Source organism: Phragmites australis, chromosome 1 (genome assembly GCF_958298935.1).
Source record: "Phragmites australis chromosome 1, lpPhrAust1.1, whole genome shotgun sequence".
NCBI classification, from domain to species: Eukaryota; Viridiplantae; Streptophyta; class Magnoliopsida; order Poales; family Poaceae; genus Phragmites; species Phragmites australis.
This window is the reverse complement of record NC_084921.1, coordinates 34,996,733-35,013,341: the sequence shown is the minus strand read 5'-3', so window position 1 is coordinate 35,013,341 and position 16,609 is coordinate 34,996,733. Positions and strand designations below refer to the sequence as shown.

At 42.8% G+C, this 16,609-nt stretch overlaps 3 protein-coding genes across 15 annotated transcripts; 1 reads left to right on the top strand and 2 right to left on the bottom strand.

The window, feature by feature from the left end:
* Positions 1-588: 588 nt before the first annotated feature.
* On the bottom strand, positions 589-1,572 carry LOC133884362 (MYB-like transcription factor EOBII). Its single transcript, XM_062323742.1, has 2 exons — positions 1,373-1,572; positions 589-1,193 (listed from the first exon to the last, which is right to left on the bottom strand). The coding sequence occupies exons 1-2, from the start codon at positions 1,509-1,511 to the stop codon at positions 589-591; spliced, it is 744 nt and encodes a 247-aa protein (XP_062179726.1). The 5' UTR covers positions 1,512-1,572.
* Positions 1,573-3,293: 1,721 nt separating this feature from the next.
* Positions 3,294-13,372, top strand: LOC133916522 (peptide deformylase 1B, chloroplastic-like). Of its 11 annotated transcripts, none has more exons than XM_062360233.1 (11): positions 3,296-3,601; positions 4,219-4,357; positions 4,737-4,929; positions 5,265-5,375; positions 6,077-6,139; positions 6,500-6,611; positions 6,734-6,909; positions 7,599-7,716; positions 8,226-10,602; positions 10,682-10,734; positions 12,423-13,372. In XM_062360233.1, the coding sequence occupies exons 1-6, from the start codon at positions 3,403-3,405 to the stop codon at positions 6,596-6,598; spliced, it is 804 nt and encodes a 267-aa protein (XP_062216217.1). In that variant the 5' UTR covers positions 3,296-3,402; the 3' UTR covers positions 6,599-6,611; positions 6,734-6,909; positions 7,599-7,716; positions 8,226-10,602; positions 10,682-10,734; positions 12,423-13,372. The 11 variants fall into 11 exon arrangements, with proteins under 11 accessions (XP_062216285.1, XP_062216217.1, XP_062216276.1 ...); XM_062360292.1 differs by having other exon boundaries at positions 7,594-7,716; positions 10,434-10,602; XM_062360226.1 differs by having other exon boundaries at positions 7,594-7,716.
* Positions 9,179-13,092, bottom strand: LOC133916502 (polygalacturonase At1g48100-like). Of its 3 annotated transcripts, none has more exons than XM_062360199.1 (8): positions 12,959-13,092; positions 12,595-12,928; positions 11,209-11,340; positions 10,804-10,980; positions 10,677-10,721; positions 10,385-10,592; positions 9,839-10,029; positions 9,179-9,588 (listed from the first exon to the last, which is right to left on the bottom strand). In XM_062360199.1, the coding sequence occupies exons 1-8, from the start codon at positions 13,066-13,068 to the stop codon at positions 9,193-9,195; spliced, it is 1,593 nt and encodes a 530-aa protein (XP_062216183.1). In that variant the 5' UTR covers positions 13,069-13,092; the 3' UTR covers positions 9,179-9,192. The 3 variants fall into 3 exon arrangements, with proteins under 3 accessions (XP_062216183.1, XP_062216191.1, XP_062216177.1); XM_062360207.1 differs by lacking the exon at positions 12,959-13,092 and adding an exon at positions 11,966-12,036 and having other exon boundaries at positions 12,595-12,707; XM_062360193.1 differs by having other exon boundaries at positions 12,595-13,068.
* Positions 13,373-16,609: the final 3,237 nt, after the last annotated feature.

Below are 16,609 nucleotides of genomic sequence, written 5' to 3'. Positions count from 1 at the left end.
AGAGATTCAAAGGTCCATCCACATGCATTTGTTAATTATAAACATGTTCAGTTGTTCTCTCAACATATATAGCAATACAAGCAATCATTCTGGGTGGATGCTTATTAATAGGATTTATTCTTAATTTAAACTCATTCATGTATGAGACTTTTCATTCTGTGCTATTTGTTAGCACCTTTTCTTTTAAGCTGGAGGCTCTAACATTATAATAATGAATGGTGCCTGCAGGCCGAAACAAGGACATTTCTTTATCTAAAAATACATCAATCATCGGTTGATGAATCGATGACCATTAATACATGGAGTAACATATCATTCAGTTAGCACTACAAGTGTACTATAATATAGATTAAAACATATGCCTCCAAAGGTATTACTATTACACTTCTATACTGAGCTTGCTAGTAGTTCTGAGTTCTGACTACTGAACACTGAAGTACTAGAACCTCAGAAAGTCACAAATGCAGAGTTTAACCTCGCCAAAAAGTACATGACTGAAAAGAAAAGCGAGATCATCATGCAATCGTACTCTTCCCTTTTGTTCCCTTCTATGCTTCTAGCTAGTCTCTGAAGTACGCTGTTAGTACTTCAGAATGCATCTGTAACCGGTATCGTCTCCCAGAAGTTGTCGACGACGTTCCAAAAGCTGTCGCCGAACTCGGACGAGAAGAATTGCGTCGTCAGCGCGTCCATTTCGACGTGGTCGGTGAGGGAGCTCAGCTTGGAGTAGTAGGGGTAACTCATCTGCATGTACCCGTCTCCGGCGGTGCAGCTGTCCTGGCTCGTCAACGCCGACGACGCGCCCTCGCTGACGACCATGGTTTCCTGGCAGTACGCTTTCTGATCGGTGTTGGGCTGCATGTACCAGTCCCCGGCGGTGGAGCAGTCCTGGCTTGTCAACGCCGATGACGACGCGCCCTCGCTGACGGCCGTGGCCGTCGCGGGCGCGCGGTACGATTGTTGAGGGCTATTTACCGCGGGGTTCTTCTGGATCCTGGTCCTCCAATAGTTCTTGATCTCGTTGTCGGTCCGTCCGGGGAGGTGCTTGGCGATCCTGGACCACTTGTTCCCCCACCTCGCGTGGAGCTCCCGGATGACCGCGTCCTCCGCCGGCGTGATGCTGCCGCGCCGCACTCCAGGCCTCAGGTAGTTGAGCCACCGCAGCCTGCAGCTCTTCCCGTTCCGGTTCAGGCCTGATCGAATCGACACATCACAAATTAATTAAGTCCATGAAAAGCTTCATCAATCATTATTCAACACTCAAGAATTCATGCAAGCAATGACAATTGTAGAGAGAGAGAGAGAGAGAGAGAGAGAGAGAGAGAGAGAGAGAGAGAGAGAGAGAGAGAGAGAGAGAGAGATCAGGCCTTACCAGCAGCTTGCGCGAGGTTGTCCCAGGAGCCTTCCCCGTGGTGGGAGATGTAGCTGACGAGGATGAGGTCCTCCTCCAGCGTCCACGGCCCCTTGCGCACCGCCGGCTCGCCGCTGCGACCGCACATCATCCTGTCCATCGATCACAGTCTCCTTGCTCTGTGGATTGCTAGTGTATCGAAGGGGGCAGGGCAGAAACGAGTGAGATCGACTCACCGATTGATGCGCTGTTGATCGCTCGGCGCCGGTCGTTATATAGGTGCGGCGGTGGCGGGATCAGTGTGTTATCACGCACATGTTTGTGTTGGAACCACATGCTCTTTTGTGGTGTTAGCTTGCAGCCTGTACCTTGCCCAATTTGGACAAAGGGAAAGGCTGCTTTCGTTTGAGGTGCTTCCATTTCGGGAAGCACGCGTACAGGTCTAAGCCAACTCGAAACTACGGATCAGATTCGACCAAATCCCAACCCAAACTTTTCGGATCAACTACTGCATAAAAACTTGAACTGAAGATTGACCTTCTACTGAACTTCTTAGGAGGAACTAGCAGCCTTTGTCACATATGATCCGAAATATCGAAGATGATTAATAATTAATTGGGTTGTCGTACAGTAAAGTCCTGCTTCTAAGCAATTATTTTTGTAAAAAACACTTCATAAACATAATTAACTGCCTTAAGCATGCATACCTTGCATAATTAGCATCTATCTATATTCCTATATAATTAATCAATTATAGCAAATCCAGAAAATTTCCATCGTCTACCCGACTTGATTAAATAGAGACCGTACAAAATTGGATCTCATTTCTGTTTCCAAAAACACATTTAATTTTACATGAATTGCTTTTCATATCTAGAAGTCCAATATTTACTTTCCATACATTCTAAAAATACATTCAATCTTCCAATATTTATCTTTTATATTTTTTTTCGCATTGCTATATACTTAGATTAATTCCACATGTATAAGATGTGTGCAGTTGCTAGTCTAGTAAAACACTTCAAGCAGCGAGAGAGCACTACCCTTCTGCCTGATCTACCGCTGGATCAACGCGTTGCGGACTTGCCGGTGCAAATTCCCCCCTTCCTGTAGCTTTGCCAGTGAAAGAAGACTCACGGCTGTGATCGATCTTATCGCGTCCAGCACAGTCAGTGTAGCAGATCATATGCGAGTGTGGTGCGTGGAGGCTCCTCTCGCTTTCGGTGCGCGATGGATCGACGACGACGGCGAGACACAGTTTTCACCACGTGCGTTACCCTTACGACGCGTAGCTCACCTAGCCGTCTAGCCTCGAATGTCGCGTCGCATCGCTTGATCACGTCTCGCCCTGCCCGCCACTTTGCATGTTACTAGCGCAGTAGCAGTGCCTTGTGTCATGGCTTGCCTGAAAAATCTGAAATGGGAGTGATTCCCGCCTCGCCTACTCTTGGAACTGGTTCGGCGACCTGCCCGATCCGGACGGATCACCGTGGATGCCGATTGAGACATGCATGTGACGAGGAGCGTGGGCCCGTGCCATTGCGCTGTACGGCACGTTTTATTGGTGGGAGAAAAGAGCTGATCTCGATCACTTGCGAGGCAGGGAAGAGTGAGAAGACAACTGAGCTGAGCTGCCGGATGGATGGAACTGAACAGAGAGAGAGAGAGAGGTGTGCTTTCTGTTCTAGTCCGGTGTGCATGCAACTGTACAGGCTAAGTGAAATGGGCTTAAAGTTGTGCGTTCAGCCCAGCCCATGTGCATCTTTCTGGGCTGTGAAAGCCCAACAAATGGGCTTCGGCTCGACGAAGGCAACGGGCGACTCGGACCGACCCGACTCCCCCAGTCGCACTGACTGGAGCGAGTCGGTTACCATCCGATCAGGATCGAACGCCAGACGGAGGTGTCGGGCGCGAGCCACGAGCGTGTCATGTGCCGTCCTCGTGCGCCACTCCACAGTCCACACCGCCAACCTCTCCCCGCACCGCACGCGGCCGTCAGGGAAAAAGTGGGGAAAAAAAATCGAAGCTGAAGTGAGAAGGCGCCGCGAACTATGGCCGCGGGCTTCCGCCTCCATCTCTGCCCCCGCCTCCGCGCCTTCGCGGTCTCCTCTCGCCCGCTCCTCGCCGCACACCCCAGATCCCTGCCCATGCGTCGCGCCGGCCCGGCCGTTCCGCTCGCCGCCCGCGCACGCCGCGGCTTCGGCTCCTCCTTCACCGCCGCCCCGCCCGCCGAGGACGACTTGGCCACAGGTTAGCCGCCGCTGCCGCCTCGTCCAAGGGTGTGTTTGGTTGGATGGGAGATGTCCATCTATATTTTTTTAGGCGTTTGGTTGGAGGATGGGTGGACGAGGCTATCTGACTTTTGGAAATATTCCATTCTTTTTGGGTAAAATAATTAGTGATAATTAGCATGTTGTATTTCTAATTAGTATTTATTACTATGATATTATGATTGTTAAGTGTTAGTATATTTATTAGTGCACTATTGGTGTGTCGATTAGAGTACAATTAGTGATAATTAGTATTTTTTTTGTTAATTAGTAATTACTATGGTAAGATTAGCATTGATAAGTGTTAGTGCATGTTGATTAGTGTATGATTAAGTATTATTATTTAAAATTAAGAGATATAATTTAGTTAATTACTCTCATCATATTTATCCTCGTCCCTCCAACCAAACAGAAAACTGGCTCATCCCATCTATCCAACCAAACAGACAATTGGGATGAGCATATCCCAAAAAACAGGGACGATCATATCCATCCTTACCCTCCAACCAAACGCACCCCAAAAGTCCTCTGGGTACTAAGCGGCTTCTCTCTCTCCCTCTCGGCTTACTTCGTTGATATTGTGTTCACGGTGTGTAGCTGCCGACCTCTGGTTTGAGCCGCCGCTCAAGGTCGTGCGGTACCCCGACCCTGTCCTGCACGTGCGCAACAAGCGCATCAACACCTTCAATGGAAACCTCCGTGCCCTTGCCGACAAGATGTTTGATGTCATGTACAAGTGAGTCCGTACTTTGAGCCTTGCGCCACAACTGTTTGATGCAACGTGCAAGACTGTGCCGTGCTAGTAGCAAACAATTTGATTTGCCACTGTTTTTAACAAATATGCGTGGCTATGTTATGTTGATTTTTTATTGGATGCACATATAGTAGTTGACTTTAGTTAGTGCATGCTTTCATGAATTCTTGATATGATATGACTGTTGACTTGAGGTGGCATTTATTTGGGTGCGGAAATGTGGAATACGTTGTTTGATGTGTTGAATGCGGCCCCATATCCAATCATAGGCCTGTGACCTGCCTGCTGTTTTGAGATAGGACTGTTATACACGACTTATTAGATAATGTACTGGTAAGTTAAGTAGTTGTTTTTTCTATAGGACTGATGGCATTGGTCTCTCAGCACCACAAGTTAGAGTGAACGTGCAGCTTATGGTATTCAATCCAGCTGGACTGAAGGGGGAAGGAGAGAAGATTGTCCTTGTTAACCCAGTGGTATACAAGTCCTCAAAGCGATTGCTTGTGTTTGAAGAAGGGTACTTATCGTTTCCTGGAATATATGGCAATGTGGTGGTGAGCATAGTTTATGTACCGATTTTGTTACCTTGTGGGAAATTTCTGCTTTTCGATCCTTTATCTGACCTTAGTTTGGTGCTTGTCAAAAAAGATATTTCGAAATTTATGTCTCATTTATGATTTTCTTTGTCGTGTGTCATTTTAGAATATTAAGATAAGATAGATCGGCTTTGACATGCTAAATATACTGTGTGATTTGTAAAATGATATTCCAAAGTTCAGCCTGCCTTTAATCATCACAAAATTGGAATATATGAGATCATTGCCATCACACTTGAAAAGTGCATGATTGATAAATGCAGTTAACTTTGGTGACCATTGTGTCCCTGCAGAGACCAGAAAATGTGAAAATTGATGCTCAAGATGTTACAGGGGCAAAGATCAAAGTTAAATTGTCAGGTCTTCCTGCAAGAGTTCTCCAGCATGAGTTTGATCACTTGCAGGTATGTGTTTCACCCTTATCCAAGTGAATTGTCAGCTCAGTCTGCAAGGGTTTTCTAGCAACTCTTCGAGTTGAGTTTCCCTTTGTGTCCAACATGTCCACAAAAACCGAATGACAAGTGGCAACTAAAATTAAAAAGTAAGGATACCTCAGTTCTCATAATGGAGGTATACATTGGCTGTGTTTAAATGAGAAATGATTGGATTTTAAGACTTTAATTTAATGCCAAATGGAAGGAAATTGAATACCATAATAAGGCGTTTGATCACTCTTTTTTAAGACATATATCTATAAGCATATATAAAATACATATATGCTACTTATGTTTAATGCGCTATCATATACTCCCTCCGGTCGCAAATATAAGCGATAGTTCATGCTTGTCAAATATCTTCAGGTTTGACATCATTACATAAACGGTATTACAATGGGCTCGTGATAATCTTCTTGCTGGATTTATAACAATCTGTAGATAATATTTTCCTTCTCTTTTTACCATTTTATGATAGGAATTGGTGTTTAAGTTAGTAAGTTGGAGACTGTGCCGGTGTCCAAAACTTCTTATAGGATGAAGTACCACTATTCTTCACAATACATTGAAGTGACCCACACAAAGTGATATGAAAAGAATGTCATCAATCCATGCATACTCAAACAGTAGCTCAACATTGTAATTCTTAATATTTTGTTGTGGATTTGCAGGGGGTTCTTTTCTTTGATAGAATGACTATGGGTGTTCTTGAAAGCATATGTGAGGAACTGAAGGTTAGTACAATGTGGTTTCCAGTGATTCATTGGGGAATTAAATCGAAGTTTTTCATTTGGTATTAGTTGTTATCATTGAAATATTTTGTTTTTTATTTTGGGCATATATTGTTCTTTTTGGCTGTAGTCACATGATTTTGAGTCTTAGATGAGTCAAAAGTTTCCTGGATTTGCATGTTTACAATTTCAATCTTAGCATCATGTCAGCTAAAGGCTCCTTTTATGTAATAAAAACTAATAACAAGCATAAACATTTCTCCAGGCTTGTATGTCAGTGTTTTGATTTTGTTATGTAATGATTGTTTTACGATTTTTGCTCAGAAGAACTCAAAACGCCTTTTCTCATTCTTTTTTACATAGAACCTAGAAAAGAAATACGAGGAAATAACAGGGCTACCAAGTCCTGAAACTGTGGAGAACTTCAAGGGGACAAAGGATGCCCTTAGTTTTTCGAGATGATGACTTTTAGCAGGTTTATTTCATCTTAATACCGAACTTTAGCAGCTTTATTTCATCATCCCTTTCTAATTTTGCTGACTCCTCATGTTCTGTTAAAGGATTCTAACAAATTTATATTTGCCGCTTTATGCGCAGGTTATGGTAATTTTGCAAATACACCATGGAGCTGAGCTTTAGCCTTCAGAATTTCTGGGACATCTGGTTATATCAGTAACACACTGCTGTAGTTCCAGCGTTGGCAGTCTTGCTATGTCTAGTTATCTGCAACATCAATGAAATTACAGATAGCAAATGTACTAGTTACAAATGAGGTGTCATTTTCAATCCTAATGTTGTCTGCATATTTACGACTCTTAGGAGACATTGTAGTTCCGCTTTTTCCATGATATGTAATGGACTCTTCTCTCAAACTTTAAATTAGGTGTCATTTTCAATGCTAATGTTGTCTCCATATTTATGACTTTTAGATATTGTAGTTCCGCTTTTTCCATGATATGTAATGGACTCTTCTCTCAAACTTTAAAATCAGAAAGCAAAATTTTCATTGTTTTGTATTTCTTAAAATACATCATAGAGACCAAAAAAAAAAAACAATGAGATAAGTCCATAGCTTGCTCTTATAACATGCAGGTGCATCATTTTTGTTGGCCAGCATATGTACTATATTAGGAACACATCATAAGATAATATATCGTTGTTATAACATCCATATGACCCCAGCCTTTTTTTTTGCTACTTATTTTTATTAGCTCCAGAACAATGTTTCTGGCAGATGACTAGGAAGCCCACATCTTTTTTGGTGGCATATCTAGTGTAAAGCAACCCCCTGATCATCTTAAATAATGATTGTCATCTATTTGATTATGGAATGCAAGCAGCGCTAATGTATCTTTTGAAGCTAACATTGCTAGCGTACCAAAATCATATTTAATCGACATGGTTCATTTTAATGCTTTTGTTGAAGTATAAGTGAATTGCTTATTTTTCCCCATCAGCTTAGGTTTTTGGGTGCAACTGGTTGGTGCATGTAGCTCAATATGGTATCAGATCCAGAGGTCTCGAGTTTGGGTGCAACTGGTTGGTGCATACAGCTCAATAGCTTTATCAAGCAGTTCATGGTGAGAGTTTGCGTGTTTGTACTTAATGGGGGGGGGGGGTGCACTTTTGTACTTATTTTTATGTATGATATGATATAATCTTCTCACTGCCACATCAATTTTGTTAGAGTGTCTGGTTAAATTGTTGAGTAAGCATGCAAGGCAGTATGGACTGCAAATGATGTACCACCTCCATTAACAAATCGTTGTTACTGTTTGCTCAAAACTTTTGAATTTTGTCCATCAATATGTTAAGGTATATATAACTACCACATAAAAATTGTATCCTTAGATTTATCATTAGGAATGCTTCCCTTACATTATAGTATAGTTTGTAAGTTTTAAAATATTAGATTTATGCTTAGATTATTTGACATGTTTCTAACTTTTATAATATTGATGGTTAGAGTTCTAAGAATTGTGTCAACCAGTGAGAGTGCGAGACTCATTTGTGAGTAGAGGCAGTAATTTATAATTTTATATGGTAGAAGAAAAATTCTCCACCAATTCATACTTTTTCTTGATAATAGAAAGTCAGACACACATACCATGTCTAGTTGGAAAGAAAGGAAAGGCAAAGAGGTACGCATATGCTTCATCTTTTGTTTGATTCAGATCATATCTTTCGCAGTTCTGGATCCTGCTTCCCCCCCCCCCCCCCCCCCCAAAAAAAAATATATGTCAAGATGAATGACAAAGTTAGTTATCCAGTCCAGGCCCTGTTATCCCCATATTTCATATTTACTATTTTTACTGCTTTGTTCTCTGGTTTAGCTGAGGTTCTAAAAGTACAGGAAAAATATATTATATGCGTAGGCATGTTGTCTATATTCTTTAGCTAATCGCTTATTCTATTTCTTCATATTATTATTTTGCCACTATTTTGATTGCTTTGGAACATTTTTCGCCACCGCTTTTCAAAGTATTTCCAGCTAAGCCCATTAATACCGTTTCCTAATTGCTATGTTTATCGAATATATTTGTGTATTGCAATAACAGGTACCATTTGTTAGTTAGAAACTGACTATAACACTTGCTCATTTTTCTAACCATTTTCTAGTTCAATCATGTTCTTTTTATTTGGTCCAAGTAATCTTCCCCTTACATTGACTACTGTAATCGGCCGGTAATCGTTCGCTTTTATATATCCTTAGCAATATGTTTCTGAATACCAATTTGAATGTTCAGGATTATGTATTTACCATTTTCCTTTGGACTCTTTGCTGTAGCTCTACTTATTTTCATTTACTTAACGAAACAATCTTTTGGCATCGTGCTTACTCATTTTGGAAAACTCAAATACATATGCTTACTGTATGACCATTTTGAATAAAAATATCTATGTTTGCTTTCATGGAAAGATTAAAATTCTGTAATAACATTGACCTCAAAATAACTGTATATATGCACACCACCAAGCAATGGTGCAAAGGGGTTGGAAGTATCACAACGCTCATGGATAAGCACCAATCAACAGACGAAGGCACTTTCAGTGTTTCAACATATGTCGTGATATGATTGTAAGTTGTTCCCAGCAGGTTTCCCAATCTGTAGGCAAGCTATGGGAGGGACGGTTGGAGTGTAGAGCTCCCCAAAAGCTTGCCAGCAGAATGGGTTGTTTAGGTGGTAGTGGGGTATTTGCACTGATCTGAGTTGCACGCCAGTAAGAGAGATCCCTGAACAAGGTAAGCTGTCACTGCATGCAAAATGGACAGGCTTGATTGTAAATGTCCCTCTGATGTTCTCATACTGAACCCCTGATACTGCCACTGCTGATGTTTGATTTCTACAAGTGCTTCTGTCGCAATAAAACTGATCTATCATAATAGGCGTTTGAACTTCTGAGACTTGTATATTTGAGAACCTTATGTCTTGAACCAATCCTACGCCACCCTGCAATAAATGAGAGTTCACTTTGTTTAGCTCGGTAAGTATTATGGTTTTGCTTGGCATCATTATGTTTTTTCCTTTTTAGAAACTTCCCAAGGTTGTTGGTTGTATAGATGTCAGAAGAGGACATGTTCTTTCCTTTTTCCGTTTATGGTGGTGTAATGTACTAATGCCTGCTGTTGAACTAGGATTTTGTTCCTTACAAAAAACTAGGATTTTGTTTGTATCTACAGTCCTACGTGCACAAGCTTACCTGCCATGTCTTGATTCTGACACCAGTCATGGTTCTGAACATGTTGATATCCCTTACGGTAACATTTGAAACACATGCTTTTGTGTTGTCCCGGCCTAGTCCACCTATGCTGATTCCATGGCCTGGTCCACAATTCACGTTGTGTATATTTATGTTGCTGCATCCTGTCTGGATGGAGATACAATCATCACCTGCATCGAATAAGACAAATATGCAACATTGCTTTTGTTACGTGACTTTGGATTGACTGTGAAAGGTAGTTAGATACTTCAAGTACTCTTTACAACATTTTTTCAGTGTACCCTTGATTCTGAAAACCTACCCTTTGAAACACAGAGTATACAAAACTGAGGAGCAGGCTTTCAGTTTATTCTATGTAATTTTTTTAAATCACAAGTTTGTAGATACGGCCTTATATGTACAGAACATGAGTTGTCTTGTGTTATTGCTAAAAATTTCTTTGTGTGCTAAAGCTGGGCAAAACAATATTTGCGCATTATGAATATGCCTAGACGCCTCTTGAATTTTGTTGTAATGAGGGATTACCGCAAGCCAAGTTTGTATGATGAATGCTGACATCTTTGGAGTTCTGCAGGTGTATTCCATCAGTGTTGAGACTGTTCTCAGGGGAGAATATAGTCATGTCGTGGACCATCACTCCTTGACAGTTGTCGAACTTCAGATGGCACTGTGAGCTGTTGACAATAGTGATACCAGCTACTACAACGTTGAAACTGCCATAGAACCTCAATGCCTGCATCAGGGTACGAAATCAAATTTGCCATTACTTTGTTTCAGTATGTCATAATAATGTGCAGGAAGATAGTGATATTCTTACTGTAGGTTTAATCTGTGGCATTCTCTCGAGGTTGGCATTGTACTGCTGAAAACCCAAGGTAAGCAATTAACATGAGCAACTTTTAAGTAGTTTATATGCAATGATACACTAGATGGCCAGCTCTTACTGTGTCATCGTCATCCTCATCATCTTGGTCTGAGTAGGTCCACCACTGTTGCCCTCTGCCGTTTATGATGCCATTGCCTTGAATTACTATTCCATTTAGTTTGGTGAACTCAAGCCATTGGAGCAATCCAGAACCCCAGGCTCTAGCACCAGTTGGAGCTAGGATTGTTCCTTCCAGCTGCAAAATAAGTGCACCATTAAACATCATTACATTTTGTGTTTCATTACAATCCTTCCATTATGTGTTATTGCACTTGGAACACTAATCAAATTAGATGGGAAAAATAAAAAAAAATACAGTCATGTCCTTTATGAAGAAACAGTTTTGTAGGTTAGTTCAGGCTATGTAAGTTATCAGGGTTTTTTTTTTTTTGAGTATCTACTTTGGGACTAGGAGCATAATTACCTGGAAGATAATGTTTGGTTTGCAGTAAGGCCCAGAGAACGAGATTGGCCCAACAAGGAACTCTAGCTCTGGTGGTACGAGAACTGTAGATGCCCCCTGCTTGCAGGCAGCACCCCACGCTCCTTCAAAAGCCTGTACGCAAATGCAGGCCCACTTATGAGCTCTAGCTTTCTGAAAAGCCACAGTCCTCTAGACTGTAGCATCACAAAATCAACCAGCAGGGGGGAAAAACACACTCGTAAATCCCAGATCCCTAAGAAGGGGATAATCAGCAGTTCTTCTGTGTGTCCTATGTTTTTGGGTGCTGTGTCGAGACAATAAGGCAATTTCGATAAAAAAAAAAGAATTGGAAAAAGGAAGTTCCTTTACTGAATTGATCGAGTTTTGGGACAATGAGTCAGTGCATATCCACGTTGTTAAATAAGGCTTATTTTATTGCAAAATTCGCAATACCTTCTCCCAAATTTTCATGAGTTTTTTCTTCTGAATAAAATCTTAGAAAAACTAGTACATTTTTTATTGAGAAAATTCCAACTGTATTGATGGTTTTGAAAACTAGTACCTTTTGGAAGGTCTGAATTAGTTTTCAAAACCTCCATCTAAAAGAGTAATATTGATTCATGCACAATCCAACCATCGACATATTCTTGCAAAAAGAAAAATTTAGGCTACACAAATGCCAAAGAGAAACAGTTTGTTATCCCCTGACTATAAATCCTGGGAATCACAAGATTACAATACTTTTTTATTGTGTTACCTCTGCACACAAAGTTTCTCTCATTGTGAACCGACTCATTTGGTGTCCACTTTGTTATCTTCCATGACTTCCTATTAAAAAAAATTAAAAAACTTAACCAGCTAGACGTGTAAAGGCATCTGTTTATGCATGAGATGCAACAATCATGTGAGAAGAGAAGAAAAGGCCAAAATAGAGAATGAATCAAATTTCCGGCAACACATGCAGTCATGCAAAATACTGAGTCCAGAAAAAAAATATGGCGCTAGTGACAACTTTCTTCTTCTGCACTAGGGATCATGTGAGGGTAAAATTGATATGGTCATAGGCAACAATGAACAAACATCATGTGCTGTGATGGCTCTGGCAGATCAATCTAGATTTGTATTCGTGCTAAAGTCCAATTCCCAAACAATCTGAAGATAATAAAATAATCTGCATGATAAATTCTAATCTCAAGCTGCCCTTGGTATGACAGGTCCCCTGGAACATGGAATCCTAATATGAGGTTACTTTGAAACAGAGCATTGGAAGACCAAACTGGGACAAAAGGAATCGCTAATGAGAATATCTGACACAGAATTGCATGATGCTTGACAATTTTATGAGGTTAGTTTGAAACAGGGCATTTGAAGGGCAAAACTGCCGACCTTAGTATCATCCGAGACTCCATCACCCTTGGCTCCAAAATCAACCACGTTGAAGACCGCGCCCTGTGAACCTGCCGGCGGTGGCCGTGACGGCTGTTGATAACCCTTTCCACAGCTTGGAGGTGGCGGCTTAGGACTCGAATGCCTACTGCTGTTGGCAGGGCTTGGACTCGGGCTGACAGGAGCATTCGGGCTTGGACTTGGGCTTGGTTGGTATGGATTCTGGTATCCTTTGCCAGCACCAGGGCTCGGTGTCGAGATGACCGGTGGCTTTGGGCTCTGCCGGTTGCCACCGTACTGCCGGTGTGAGCTACCCTTCTTTCCTTTGCCTTTCTTCCTTAAATGAGAGGAGCTCGGTGAGCTTCTAGGCCTCCAATGCTTGCCTATTCTTGCGTCGCAGATGTCAATGGTGGAGCAAAGAGCAAGCAACACAAGGAGAAGCAGGAGGCCGAGGCCGTTTACTCTGAGCTTCATCCTTCTGTCTGTATCTATCTGCTGTGTGGAAATTGTGTATGTGCTGGGGAAGCAGATAGAGAACACACGGTGAGAGGCTTGTGAGGAGGGAAAGAGGGGGGTTTAAATAGCAAAGCTCAGAGCTGGCCATGTTCTCGTTTCACAGGATTTTAGGTGAATGAAATGAAAAAGATTGGGAAATGGGCCCCCAACTCACGTGCATGCAAAGTGCAGCATACGGTTCAGTCTTGTACCTGCTCAGAGAATTGTAGTGTCCTCTTGTTACTTTTGTTAATCGCCGTAGTCATTTGTAGGCTTTGATTTCCTTTGCCGTGCTATTTCAGAATTTGTCGGTGTGGTTAACCTGACATGTTTGTTAGCCCTCTGTAGCTAGTCCTATTGTCCATACGACAATATTATAACATCCATCTTGTGTCTAGATATTGATTTAGGCTAACAAAGATTAGACAATACGCATTGATTCGCGAAGCGGGAAGGAGGATTCGGGCTCTTAGTTTGTTAGTGCAACAAAATAATTTCATATGGACCATTATCCGCTATATTTTCTTTGTAGAGTGCATCTATGAAAGATAATTAAACAAGGATAATGCATATTAAACCAGTTTTGAATAATAAACGGCAAAAGGGCAACCAGAAATGAAATAATTTACTCTTATGCCTAGGTCCTGATGAATGTTGCCCCAAACTCGGCATCCTTGGCATGTGCCCATGTTCAAACATATGCAGATTCTCCGTACCTTTGATCCAAGGTAGGCCATTCCAGTCCTGCCATTTTTCAGTTTAAAGGACCATCTCTGCGCTTCCGCCATTGTGCCATGGCTACACTAAGCTACCGTGTGAGCTCACTGTTTGTTAAGGCAGTCATGTGAGTGTCTAGTTCAGGGCCCATGAGCCAGCCATGGCATGACCAAGGCTCAAGTGGAGTTTTATGCTGATGCTACGAACCCACTGCAGTCCTTAGGCTCAGGCACATCACTCGTAATGCCCATGTGTGCCTCGGAATGACCTAGGTAAACGCATGCATGCAGTAATATGTGGCTACAAATGCCGGAGTGTGGAATAGTGGCCCGGAACCCATACGTGGCCAGGAATGACCGCACGCAACTCAGGCGGAGCGGCATGCCGCATGCGCGCGCATTCCTGGCAGTCATCTTGCCAATGCCAGCAAGCGTCCGCGCACAGGCCGGCCGTCCGAGGGGAGAGAGGATACAGTAGAGTACATGTGCTCTCCCGGGTCACATGGCAGCGGTCACGGGCGGAGGCATCGTACTTTGTCTGCACCTCGGCCGGACCCAACTGCCGCAACCGGACTAAGCACACGGGTCCCACGCGAGGGCAGAGCCGCACCCCCTGCACTCCTGCATCCTGCACTCCTCGTCCAATCATCCATTTATCGTATCTCTCTCCGTCGTCCGTCCGTCCACGAGAGGCGCCGACCGACCACGCCCTGCATCATCGTCACCGCCCTTCCAGATCGGGGTGTTCGGGTCTGACTTGATCGGCCACGGCTCGTAAAACACGGAGTGTTGCAGTCTTGCGGAGATCGAGGGTGACTTGCAGATTCTAGCTAGCTTCAGCTGGCTTGTATAGGATCTACACATTTGAGCTGTAGCGCTTGTAAGGCGAGAGAGAGAGAGAGAGAGAGAGAGAGAGAGAGAGAGAGAGAGAGAGAGAGAGAGAGAGATTGCAGTGAGGTGATGTAGACGCTGGAGTAAAATCAAGGAACGTACGGGGTATGTCTTGTGACGATATGAGACATTTGGACCAAATCCAGAGGCCCTGAACCCAACACACCGTTTGTTCCACATGTCATGGTCAGAGATCGAACACAAGGACTCCTGCACGGCTGCACCCCAGCGCTGCAGTACGTACTATGCTCGCGCAGAGGCTGACACGTACGTGCTGAACTACATGTCTATTGTCTAGCTTCTCCTTCCTGCGGTACATTGCATGCATGCTCCGTTCAGTTACTCGGTCGCTGGTCGACAGCTAGGGTTCTGAATTTGCATCCGAGTTATTCTTGGAGTACACACACCGAGAATTCATCACAAGAATCTAGGCTCACTACTGTATTACTGTAGTATATGCTTTGCCGGTCCATGTTCGATTATATTCTACGTACTTGCACCCGGCAAATTGTATGTTATATATACGCAGGTGCGCACCCTCACAAGTCACAACGTACATCAGTGATATATATTGTGAACGTGCTACTTCAATGCAGTCCAAGATACTGCATACAATGTCATTCGTAGTAGTTCTATTCGTGTGTAGTATGTACTGTGTATAACAAATCACTGATCGACCTGATATCAGGCCTCATGCCTTAACGAATTGATAGAGGTACCTAGCATATGCTGCTTCACGAGATGGAATGAGATCTCTGCAAAGTTTGACGATAGATCGTATCGGCCCTTAGCAGCTGCTCATTGAAGTACAAAAGACAGGTCCGAAGACCAAATTAAGAAGGCACAATCCTTAACGCAGATTAAAAAACATTTTGCAAGTAGCTAGTAGTGAACTTACAAAGTTCGTCAGGTGCGTATAATGCTACGATCTAGGCTGTAAGTAGATTGTACGCACGTACGTTTTGTTTCACAAGCTGCCAAGACTCACGAGTGCCTCCAACTGGATCAACCTGAGACAGTCGTGAGATACAAGCAGGGCAAGCATGCAGATGCGGCTCCGGTTTAGCAGGGTAGATCGCTACTAAAGGTCGTTGTAAATTATGTGGTGGCTATAAGGCACATATATATTGGCCCTTGGGGTATGTAACCACCTTTAGCATGTGACTCTTAGTTATATGTAAATCAATGCAGAGATCATAAGATGACAACCTCACCGCTTTGTCCATTTGCACACGCGTGTGCCGTCGTATTCTACCTCTTTGACAGCAGTACATCCGGCAATAAGGGTACGATTGGTTAGCTGTATGTCTTATTACTTGTATGGACCTAATAAACCTATATCAATTTTTATATAAATATACTTTAGATTTATCTAATGTGTCTACTCTACCGTTATGATTGTAAGAATGTAAACGAGTCTCTCTTCTGATCACTTATGATCTCTGCACCGTTACTCTACCATTGTGACTATATAGAAATGTAAATTGTAAGAATGTAAACGTGGAAACGTAAACAAGATAGAGAGAGCAAACTTGGTATAAAAGATTTTTATCTCGTGGTATCGATGACATAAATATCACCTCTGGTCCACGTTAGAGCTCCACTAAGGATATACTCCCGGACGGCACCCGGTCAGGCGGTCACAGCTCGTGAGCCACCAAGACCTCAAGCTAGATGAGCCAGCAAGATAAGGCCTCGTCACAAGTCTCTCTTCTGATCACTTGCCGTTATGATCACGTTAGAGCTTGAGCCACTAAGGCAAGGGTCTCCTCGTCCCTATACACATGTCTTACCGCCGCTCCACATCAAGTCGGAGGGTCAATAAGTTTGAGCAACTCCGGATCAAGTTACTGGTGAGTCACCAAGACACCAAGGTACCAACGTACTACTTGGTACAAGTTAGGATCATTCAT